This window comes from Diabrotica virgifera, chromosome 9 (assembly GCF_917563875.1).
Source record: "Diabrotica virgifera virgifera chromosome 9, PGI_DIABVI_V3a".
NCBI lineage: Eukaryota > Metazoa > Arthropoda > Insecta > Coleoptera > Chrysomelidae > Diabrotica > Diabrotica virgifera.
Window position 1 is genome coordinate 37,176,115 of NC_065451.1, and position 12,022 is coordinate 37,188,136.

The 12,022-nt window shown below is 31.1% G+C and overlaps 1 protein-coding gene and 1 long non-coding RNA gene across 2 annotated transcripts in view; one reads left to right on the top strand and one right to left on the bottom strand.

Annotated features, from left to right (window-relative positions):
* LOC126892432 (RNA polymerase II subunit A C-terminal domain phosphatase SSU72) overlaps positions 1 to 8,394 on the bottom strand; it is a 46,340-nt gene extending 37,946 nt beyond the window's left edge. Inside the window, exon 1 of the mRNA XM_050661960.1 lies at positions 7,894 to 8,394. Within this exon, the coding sequence (XP_050517917.1) occupies positions 7,894 to 8,117 (224 nt within the window). The 5' untranslated portion in view covers positions 8,118 to 8,394. The remainder of the gene's footprint in view (positions 1 to 7,893) is intronic.
* Positions 8,395 to 8,517: 123 nt separating this feature from the next.
* Positions 8,518 to 9,812, top strand: LOC126892433 (uncharacterized). The gene is made up of 2 exons (XR_007700829.1): positions 8,518 to 9,201; positions 9,323 to 9,812. It is a non-coding gene; the product is annotated as an uncharacterized LOC126892433 (long non-coding RNA).
* Positions 9,813 to 12,022: the final 2,210 nt, after the last annotated feature.

Consider the following 12,022-nt stretch of genomic DNA (forward strand, 5'->3'; position numbering starts at 1 on the left):
TTGTGCTAGAGTTGGTTCGCTATATTGCTCGTATATTTCTCTATTATACCTAATTCGCCAGTTGTTATTTTCACTTATTGGGCCCAGTATCCTACGTAATACTTTTCTTTCAAACACATCTAATACATTGGCAGATTTCTGTGTCACCACCCATGTTTCGCAGCCTCAAAAGTTGCCAAGAACTTGGTTTGCAAAAATTTTTTTACAGCAAAAATTGAGTGAGCTATTGACAATTAAAACTTGTAATAATATGCAAAAACCACCTTTACCAACCCTTTCAATGTCACTTTTTTTGTGCCAGCGGATTTTAAAAAGATTTAATATTAATAGCCTTATAGATCTCTTTCTAAGATAAAAAATAAAAATGTTACGGTTAAAAATCAAGAGAAATCCAACTGGAAACATAATAATGTAAGTTAGCGGTGTCTTTAGTCATTGGCCTTATTTATTATTCTTTATTTATGTATTATTAATAGATTCTAGAAGTTTGACTGGCTTAGAATGATTCGTTTTTAAGAAACTGGAGTTTAAAGCGAATAACGAATTTTTGCAATTTGGTAAAAAATGCCATTCTCTTCAGAATAGAAAGATTAGCATCAGAGATATGAAAAAATCTTTTATTATGAAATTGTAGGTTATTTAATTCCCAAGAACCTGGTTCGAAAAAAAAATTTTACAGCAAAAATTGAGTGAATCATAAATGAGTATACCATCGAAAAACATTTGATTTTTTAGATATAAAACTAACACTTTCGATAACGAATAAATAGAAAACTATTAATTTTATAAAAAAAAATGTATAAAACGTTTTTTGCTTAGAATGAATGTTTTTATTAACTTTTGCGGTCAAAATATAATAAAAAATTTCCACCCCCGAGATGGGGTGGCAACCACCCCCATGGTAAAAGCGCCTTTTGGCGTCATATAGATTTTGATCCTTGGACTATCCACTACTTATTCTCAAATTTTCAAGCAAATCGATCTATTCTTTAAAAATTGCGAGGTGAAAAGCTTTGGTTCCTGGACTAATTGTAAATTGATTTTATTTATTTAAAACATGTATAATTATGTAATAAATTAAATTATTTTTATAAAAAATAAAAATTATTATCCTACCTTTTTTATGAAAACAATCCATTATAAACTAGTTGTATCGGAAGGAAGCCTGTTATGACCCTAAGCTGATGAGCCTATTAGCACATGTCCGATATTTCCATATTTTTCTGTTCTACACTTCTGCTATCCAATTGGTCAGAATTGGTCTTCCCTTGCTTCACTTGTCTGCCCATAGTCTCCACTAAAGCACATTTTTTGGCCACCTGTAGTCTTTTTAATTCTCGCAACATGTCCCATCTCCATTTTTTTCTTGTAATATGTTCAATAATATCTTCCAGTCCAATTTGTCCATGAACTTCCCCATTTCTTATTCTATTTCTTAAGCTTATTCCAAGCATTGATCTCTCCACTTTAGTTTGTATGCTTCTCAATTTGTCTGCTGATTTTTTGTGTGATTTAAGGTTTCTGCTCCATATGTGAGGACTGGTCAAATGCACTGGTTGAAAGCTTTCTTTTTTTTAAATGGATTGTGACATTTTTCCACAGATGTATAGGGCAAGTGAAGGATTTAAATCTCATAGTCTAAGATGGGCTAGCTATGTCCATAGACTTCCTAATAACCGTCTTGCCAAGTTAATCTGGGAAGAAGCCCCCACAGGAAGAAGGCCCTTAGGATGCCCACTAATGTGATGTAGAGACAATATACGATTTTAAAAACAATGGGACTACCCACTGACCCAACTCTCATGGATGACCATTCGAGATGAAAGCAAGTTGTGCAGTTAGCCAACACCCACGCCAGCTGTAGTGCTACAAGAAAAAAGAAGACATTTTTCCACACTTTGTGTTACTTGCACTAGTTGTTGTTAGCATAACTCTGGCTTCTGCTAAGTCGTCTGTTATGAGAAAAATACCATCAGCATATTGGAGTTGATTTGGTTTCTACCAATTAATGTTGATACCGTTTGAGTTACACTGTAATCGTGTAAATGACTGACTGTTATAAATAGTGACTGTTATAAATAGTTTTGGTGACAAAGTATCTCCCTCCCGCACCTCTCTGCCTAGTTTTACCTTCTCAGTCAAGCAATGAAGGTTCACATTTGTAGCATGTTGTTGCAACACCTTATATTTGTGTGTCTCATTTGTGACATTTATCAAATATTTGTCCCCTGTGTTTAAATGATCCATGTGTGAGTTTATCTTGATGATACGGTACATTCCAGGTCAAATCACACAGGCAAAAACTTTTGCATCTCCGATTTTTCTGAAACTTGGTGCATAGCTTCTGAGAGACGTAAAAATAAGATATTTAAGGTCAAAAAATCTTTTTTTTTTTTTTCAAAATGATATTTTTTGCGATTTTACAGTGATTTGGTGTTTATTTAAACAAACTTGCATTTTCTATCGTAAAGTATCAATGGAAAAAATAATATTTTAATAGAAGGGACTCAAAAATGCCATTATATGGCAGTATAACAAGTTATTTTGATTCAAAACAAGTTTTTGATCAAATTTTATAGTGTAGAAAACGTTAAAATACTGTTTTTTACATTTTCCTCCATTCTCAAAATACATCATAATCCATTTGGCTGAAAATTTGCCCACAGATAGCCAAAACATGGGACTTTTAAGTGGTTAGAAGGATTTGAATTATATTACAGTACCAAAAAAGTTACATGCAATAATATCAGACTCAAAAGTATATTAGTCCAGTCGGGATAGCATTTGACCTTGCATGCCGAGCTGCCCAAAATTTTATTTTTCTAATCTTTAGGGGTCTATAGTAGCCTAAATTTAAAATCGCGAATGAATTCCTCCGTTACGGTAGCCGCCATCTTGATTTTAAAGGAGAACGGTTTTTGCTCAATATCTCCGCCATGTTTAACTTTTCGACAAAAATGGTAGGAACTGAAATTGTTCCAAATAAATCGTATTTACAATTATTACAATTTCTTTTTAACAATTTTTGTCGTGACGTCAATATTTTCCGAGTTAATTGTACTTACAGTAGACGCCTACATTTTTGACTATGTTATTACATGTAACTTTTTTGGTGTTGCAATATAATACAAATCCTCCTAACCACTTAAAGTTCTATGTTTTGGCTATCTGCGGGCAAATTTTCAGTCAAATCAATTATGATGTATTTTGGGAATGGAAGAAAATGTAAAAAAACAGTATTTTAACAATTTCTACACTATAAAATTTGATTAAAAACTTGTTTTGAATCAAAATAACTTGAATGACATTTTTGAGTCCCTTCAATTAAAATATTATGTTTTCCATTGATACTTTACGATAGAAAATGCAAATTTGTTTAAATAAATACCAAATCACTCAAAAATCGCTTAAAATAACGTTTTGAGAAAAAAAAAAGAAGAAAACGAAGAAGACAATTCGACCTTAAGGGGGAAGTCTACTGTGACAAGGGAAAAAAAGGCCGATTTTCCGGATTTTTTTTCCAAAAAATTATGACTCGTCGTACATTAAATTAAATTGAACCGTCATCTTTATTATATATTCAGTATTTGTAAAAAATATTTCAAGTCGAAATATTCAAAATTGCCGTCGTGGCACTCCTTCAAGCGCAGGTCCGTTTTTTTTAGGTGCCCAAACGGTGTACATGAAATCTCACGTCTGGGTGATCTGAAACAAAAAACAAAATATGGTTATCATCTACATAGTATTGACTCTAGTCTGACAAAGAATTTTTTTGATATCGTTTTTTGTTTAATTGTTATAAACAATAATAACATCAAAGGGCCTAGCCGGGTAAGATGATGAAAAGTGCCCCCAACTCGATTCGAATTCCATATAGGTCACTGTTTAGCATATATAGTGAAACTAATTTCTGAAATTTTTAGCCCCCTAGGTGGTCATGTGACCCACCTAGAGCCTAATTAGGGTTTTTATGTTTTTATTTTTTATCTCAGCCGCATCGAGAACTAAGGAAAAACTTTAAATAAAAAAAGTTCTGTCCGAAAAATTTTTTTTTTAATTTTTGGCAGGAAATTTAAATTTTAGAACGATTTTAAAATTTTAAATGAGTATAAAAAATAACTAAGACATTCGTTTTCACGAAAAAAATATATAACGTGTATTTTTGCATAATGTTTCACCCTGAATTTTTTCAAATGTTTAAAATTGGTGAAATGCACCTTTAAAAATAAAAAACCGCATTTTTTCGGTTTTTTTTTTTCGTTTTTTGATAGAATTTTATACATATTTTTCAAAAAGGGTGACACCTTTACTTGAGTAGGTAAAAAACTGAAAAATAATTGGGGTTTGTTTAATAAAAATTTTTTGTAACGCCATCCATTTTCAAGATACAGGGCGTTGAAGAAAACAAAATTTTACACATTTTTTACGATTTTGCCGAAACTACTGGCAACATTGTAATAAAACTTTGCGGGTTTTAAGAGGTAGTTATTGTGCATGTTTTGACATACAATTAAGAATTTGATATTCACCATTGGCGCGCTTAGGGGTAATGGTCTGAACTTTTCAAAGAAAAAAGGATAGAACGCCACTGACATATTTCAAATTAACAATAATTTTTGAATTTCTCGTTCAATTTGCGATAAAAAAACTATCTTCTCATTTTTTCATATGAGGCGCAGTTTTGCTGCAAAAAATAAAATATCTTAACGCTTCCAAAGTATTCGATTTAGTTTTTATAATGGATGTACGAGTTTATGTAGATGTAGAAACTACTAATAGTAGTATTTTATTTCATAGAGGTTCGAATACTTTGTAAGGGTTAAGATGTTTTATTTTTTGAATAAAAATGGCGCGTCGTATGAAAAAATAGGAAGATAGACTTTTTGTCACAAATTGAACGAGGAATTCAAAAACGATTGTTAATTTGAAATATGTCAGTGGCGTACTATCTTTTTTCTTTAAAAAGTTCAGACCATTACCCCTATGCGCGCCAATGATAAATATAAAATTCTTAATTGTATGTCAAAAAATGCACAACAACTACCTCTTAAAACTCGCCAAATTTTATTACAATGTTGATAGTAGTTTCGGCAAAATCGTAAAAAATGTGTAAAATTTTGTTTTCTTCAACGTCTATCTTGAAAATGGATGGCGTTACAAAAAATTTTTATCAAGCAAACCCCAATTATTTTTCAGTTTTTTACCTACTCCAGTAAAGGTGTTACCTTTTTTGACAAATATGTATAAAATTGTATCAAAAAACGAAAAAAGAACCAAAAAAAATGCAATTTTTTATTTATAAAGGTGCGTTTCACCAATTTTAAAAATTTGAAAAAATTCAGGGTGAAACATTATGCAAAAATACATGTTACATTTTTTTTCGTGAAAACGAATGTCTTAGTTATTTTTTATACTCATTTAAAATTTTAAAATCGTTCTAAAAGTTAAATTTCCTGCCAAAAATTAAAAAAAAAAAATTTCGGGCAGAACTTTTTTATTTAAAGTTTTTCGTTAGTTCTCGATGCGGCTGAGATAAAAAATAAAAACATAAAAACCCTAATTAGGCTCTAGGTGGGTCACATGACCACCTAGGGGGCTAAAAATTTCAGAAAGTTAGTTTCACTATATAGGGTGAGGCAGATAAAGGGCCTATTAGAAATATCTCGAGAACTAAAAGCAACTGATTCATGAAAATTGGATTGAAGGAGTTTTGAAGACTGCTCTATTTAATGAAAATATTTTCATCTATTTGGTACTTCCGGTTATACCGGAAGTTGCTTATAACTTCGTTTTTTTAAATGGGGCACCCTATATATTTTTTCATTTTTGGATTCTCCTTGATTTCTTCTTTCCTAAAATATGGTTTTTGTTATATTATACAGGGTAATTTAAAAGATAATTACGTTTTTTTATTCATTTCGTAGCAACTTTCACACCCTGTATAATTGTAATAGTTTGAGATCAAAATCTCTATTTAGGTTCAAATGATTTTCAATATAGTCTACTGTTGTTAAGAATTATTAGTATAGCTAAATTTTTAATTTTAGTATACAGGGTGGGTCGAAACTCGGAATTAGCATTTTCTGAGTTTTCTTAAATGGAACACCCTATATTTTAGTATTGTAATGAAATGATATTTTATGGTACTTTTTTACTTCTTAAGCATTCCCTATACCTAACTGCTTTAATTTGTGCTTAATTGTTAATCGCACCAACAATCTTAACTACGTAGATATTTTGATATATCAACCATTATTGGCAATTTTAAGTATCAGTCTAGATTAATATGTATTTATTTCCGAAAAATTATTTATGATTGAATATTTTCACGGCCAACCTAATAAAATTTCACGTATTTTGTGTTGCAATTAATGTTTGGCTTGAATCACCAATAACTCACAAATTAAAGCCGTTGGGTATAGGGAATGCTTATACAATTAAAAAGTACCATAAAATATAATTTCATTGCAATACTAAAATATAGGGTGTTCCATTTAAGAAAACTCAGAAAATACTCATTTCGAGTTTCGACCAACCCTGTATACTAAAATGAAAAATTTAACTATACCAATAATTCTTAAAAATAGTAGACTATATTAAAAATTATTTGAACGTAAACAGAGTTTATTATCTCAAACTACTACAATTCTACAGGGTGTGAATGTTGCTACGAAATTAATATGAAAACGTAATTATCTTTTAAACTACCCTGTATAATATTACAAAACCTTATATTTTAAGAAAGAAGAAATCAAGGAGAATCCAAAAATGTAAAAATATACAGGGTGTCCCATTTAAAAAAACGAAGTTACAGTCAACTTCCGGTATAACCGGAAGTAGCAAAGAGACCAAAATATTTTCATTAAATAGCTCACACCTCAAAACCCCTTTATTCCAATTTTCATGATTCTCTTACGTTTAGTTCTCGAGATATTTCTAATAGGCCCTTTATCTGCCTCACCCTGTATATGCTAAACATTGACCTATATGGAATTCGAATCGACTTGGGGGCACTTTTCATCATCTTACCCGGCTAGGCCCTTTGAGCAAAAAAAATAGAAAATAATTTCAAGAATTTTTTTTTTGGCGCCAAAATTTTTTATTGACAAAATCCTCAGTCAGACGAGAGTCAATACTATGTAGATGATAACCATATTTTGTTTTTTGTTTCAGATCACCCAGACGTGAGATTTCATGTACACTGTTTGGGCACCTAAAAAAACGGACCTGCACTTGAAGGAGTGCCACGACGGCAATTTTGAATATTTCGACTTGAAATTTTTTTACAAATACTGAATATAATAAAGATGACGGTTTAATTTAATTTAATGTATGAGTCATATTTTGTTAGAAAAAAATCCAGAAAATCCGTTTTGTCCCTTGTCACAGTAGACTTCCCCCTTAAATGATTTATTTCTACATTCCGCAGATGCTATATACCAATTTTCAGACAAATCGGAGATACAAAATTGAGTGATTTGAAATGGAATCAGCCATACATTAAAATTATATTTATGTAGCATCCTCAGGGCACGGCTGGGCTGTTATTCATCATGGTAACTAAGTACTGCACCATTCAAGGCAAAACCTACTGCTATGAATGTGGCATAACCTCCACATAAGAAACCTAAATAAGAATATGAATCATTGATAGATAATTCTGATAAGTATACAAACCTCAATTTTTACTCATTTGTAATGGTCGATCAGTAGGCAGACAATGCGAAGGAAAATAATATTTCTAGAAGTGGCATACTAATAAGCAGTTTCCTAAACATAAATATCTAGATTGCAAATTACAAGAACATTTCTAGATAACTAATATTTAATTTTAAATTATAACAAAGAAAAATATAAACTGCAAAAGTAAAACAAAGCATTATTGAAGGATACAAAGATTTGTCCTTTTTAAGCAAATCTAGATATATTTCTTCATAAGAGGTTCCAAATTCATAAACGTTGGGTTTATCAAAAGAAGAACCTGGAATTTTCACTTTATCACCTGTTCCATAAGATTTGACATCAAATCCCTTTTTGGCCAAAAAAGCGTGAGCTTCCATACTACGGTTCATGTTACTAGAACATATTACAGCAATACGTAAATCACTTATATACATCTTTATTGTATTTGGGTACTATTTGTATAAAAATTATGTGGAAATAACTACACCTAAAATACGAGAGCATCTATAGAGAATATTCTACTTTAGACATATTGTATCACATTTGTTTAAGCTGCAACTACACCAAATTAATTGGTTTTAAAATGTGATGTTTGTATAACAATATAAAACTGATTTAGTTAGATTTAGCGCTTATAATAATTATTATTTTAATTGTTTCCACAACCACAAATATCCTCAAATAAGTCAATGTCAAGGTGTTGTCAAGACCGTTGTGAAGATAGTGGTTAGTGCCAGTGGACCAAAACTTTTTGGGCGACATCTGTTGGGCACGTTACAGTTTCTCAACTGTCAGTACAGTCGGTAACACAATATACGAGAATGGCACGGTAAATTAAAGGGGCGCCGTCCAATTCACAGGAAGAGCTAAAGCATAGAGTTATATATTAGCATAGAGAGAGTGTCATTCAGAGCGAAGTGACGACACCATCTTTTTTATTTGGATTAGTGCTGTTTCACTCTTACGCATATTAAAGCTGCTACAGTTGTCCTCCTCTTCCGTGCCTATCTTCACACTGAATATCATCATAGATTTTCGATACAATGTGTTAGAAAGAGATGCAGCAATCCAGTCCATGAGATCTTGTCGTCAGGAAGCGCGGAAGGTAGGCTCCCTCTATGTTAATATATACCTCTATGAGCTAAAGTTCTTATGGAAATCCATTGTTGCCACATCTTCAAATATGAGAAGAGACGTCTATCAATTACTGTCAATTGTCATTGTCTGATGATCTTTGTCGTTATGTTATGTTTGGTTATGTTGTTAACAACTTTTGATAGGATAAAGATATTTTAAACACATTTTAAAAGATAAAGAACCTTAGTAGTTAGTAGAAAGGAAAGCAATTTTAGTTTCCAACCGTGAAATATTTATCATCTAGTGGGAAAACCGCAGTGATTGTGCCTTCAAACGGGCAATTTGAAAGGACAACCCCACCAAAAACCATTATAATTATAAATTGAAATGATTAAAAATGTTTGTACCTATGTAATTGTACATGTAAAGCTGGAAATTCAGGTAAATGCAAACATATATTTGGCACATTACTATATATTTTTCGATAAGTGATTACATAATGGTTTGATAAAAGAACCATTTCTCTGCAACTTTGTTTATAATTATTTTTTATTGCTTACAGGCATACCATGGAAAATTTGAAAAAAATAAGCACCACAGACATCAAACAACAGTGGGGATAATTTAAAAAACAATAATACAACATAGTCAACAACTACCAGTCTGCTGATAAATGGGCTACTGATATTGTACTAAATTATGATTTAGCTCTATTTTACTCAAATAATGTTGAAGTAAGCTACAGTAACTCTGTTGAAATATCTTTAGCTATGCTAAACCAAACTGGAGAAGCATGAAAAAAGCTGATGTGACTGCAAGTAACTGGGACAATTTATTGCCATTTATTTACTTATCATAAAAATAAAAGCCCAAGTTGGCCACTTAAAGTCAACCAATTGTATAATTCCAATTTTAAATAAAATACTGTACCCTTCCGTGGGAAAAAATTATGAATCAGTTGCTTTAAATATGTATGAAAAAATAAGTCTAAGTATGTATGTATGTATTATCAGTTTTATTCCAATTATATAAGTAAAAAACTTGTTTTAAAAGATTGTTTTATTTCTTATAGGTACTTTTACTTGAAAAGAATATTCACACTTGACTACACTCATATTATCTGTGAATTCAGATAATATATACAGTAGAACCCTGATAGATAGACAGATATTTATTCATTTAAATAGGTTACCCTAATATACAATAAATGTAGAGAATAGATATTACAAATCATTTACAAAAATCAAATATAACTAAGCAACATCAAATGAAATTAAACAAACTTTAAATAAATTTACAACATATAATACCATACAATACCCACCCATAAAATTAACATAATAAAGTATTACATCACTTGTTTCTAATATACAGCTTAAGTTTGGTTTTAAAAGATTTTAGTGACATTGTATTTTTTAATTCACCTGGTAGAGCGTTAAACTCATTAAAACCCCTGAATACTAATGAATTCATTGTCATTCTATAATTTGTTTTTGCTATGTAAATATTCCCCATATTCCTTGTAGAATAATCATGCACATTTTTATTGTACACTATAAACTGCTTAAAGTATCCGTGCTATGGTTTTCTAATACTGAAGTTGCATTTTTGAGGGTTTATTAAAATAGCATCACCTTAATTCACTCGACGGAAACTCTGTAAGCCAAGAAGAGGACTCGTAATGAAAGATTCATTTTTTCTATTATTTTATGGTAGGTACATATGTATGTATATACGTATATATGTATTATATTATATAAGAAATAAATTTTAATTATCCATGCCATGTCTGACCCCGAGGAGCACGGACAATCAGGGTTCTACTGTACACATAAATTAATTTTTATCATTACTAAGTATTGTTGTAAAAAGGTTAACAATACCTCAAATAATATTTATATCAGTTCATATAAGGAAACTATTTAATAGGAATAAAGTAACTTGTACTTTGATTTTTAAAGATTTTAGCCATTGTATAGTTCTTTCAATGTTTACACTTGCTAGAGTTGGGCCGGATACTGAAAAAAAGTATCCAGATACCGGATACGGATACTCAAAATGTATCCGGATACTTTTTAAAAAAGTACGAATACTTTCATTTAAAAATGTATTCGGATACAAGTATCCGGATACTTCCTAGGATACTTTGAAGGATACTTTTTTTAAGAAATTATTAGTATTAGAACTATGTGATGTGCATGCACTCGGTAGACAAGAATTTGCAGGATTTTTCCTGTAAAAATCAAACGTGTTACTGCCTGAGCTTTTGATATTGAATTTGGCCAGCGTCGGACCAGCCGAGTTTTCAAATTTTAAACTTTTTAGGGGCTGTACTTATTTGTACTTGTAGGTACACTAAAATAAAATTAAAAATATTAAGATGTACTTTAATATATGTAATCCGAAAAATAATTTCTTCTAATTATACAGGATACAAAAAGGGGTTCTTGAAAAGAGAGATATAGAAAATATAAAAAATAAATGTAAGTAATTAATTAAACAACGTACTTATAAAGATTTATAACTGATTAGGTAAAAACAAAGCTCCATTAGCTATATAATAATATATTATAACGGTGACGAATACGAAAAATGGGATTTAACATATTAGACACATCTGGATTGAAGGAATGACGGTGTTGTGCCTATGTTAGGTGCATTATCGGCGGGCGATAAATATTTAAAAGTATCCGAATATCAAAAAAAGTATCCGGATGCCGGATACTTTAAAATTTGATCACGGATACCGGATACAAAATTTAAAAAGTATCTGGATACATGAAAAGTATCCAGATACAGAAGTATCCGGATACTACCCAGCTCTGACACTTGCTGAAGCAAGTCTTCTTAATTCAATTTTCTTCTCAATGCATTCATTTTTTATAAAAAAGTCTGTCTACCATTATAGCATCCTCATTTGGTGTCAATATGATTTTTGTTATTCATTTGAACAGACACCTGTCCAGCAGAAACATCTGATGGGATAAAACTTGTTTAACAGCTATTAACACACCACCTCCACTGTCGAAATTAATGGATTCTTGTGTCAGGTCTTGTGTGGAGGTATTGTAATTAAATAAACCAATTTCAGCATCGCTTGTATCAGGTGTTAACCATGTTTCAGTAAATATGATCACATCAAAGTAGCTGTTAGAAACATTTAGAGTCAGAGTTGTCAATTTAGTCCGAAGTCCTCTACCATTTTCAATAAAAATGGAGAGCTTGCCCAAGTCATTGTGGCTTAGAGGTTTTTTGAATTACC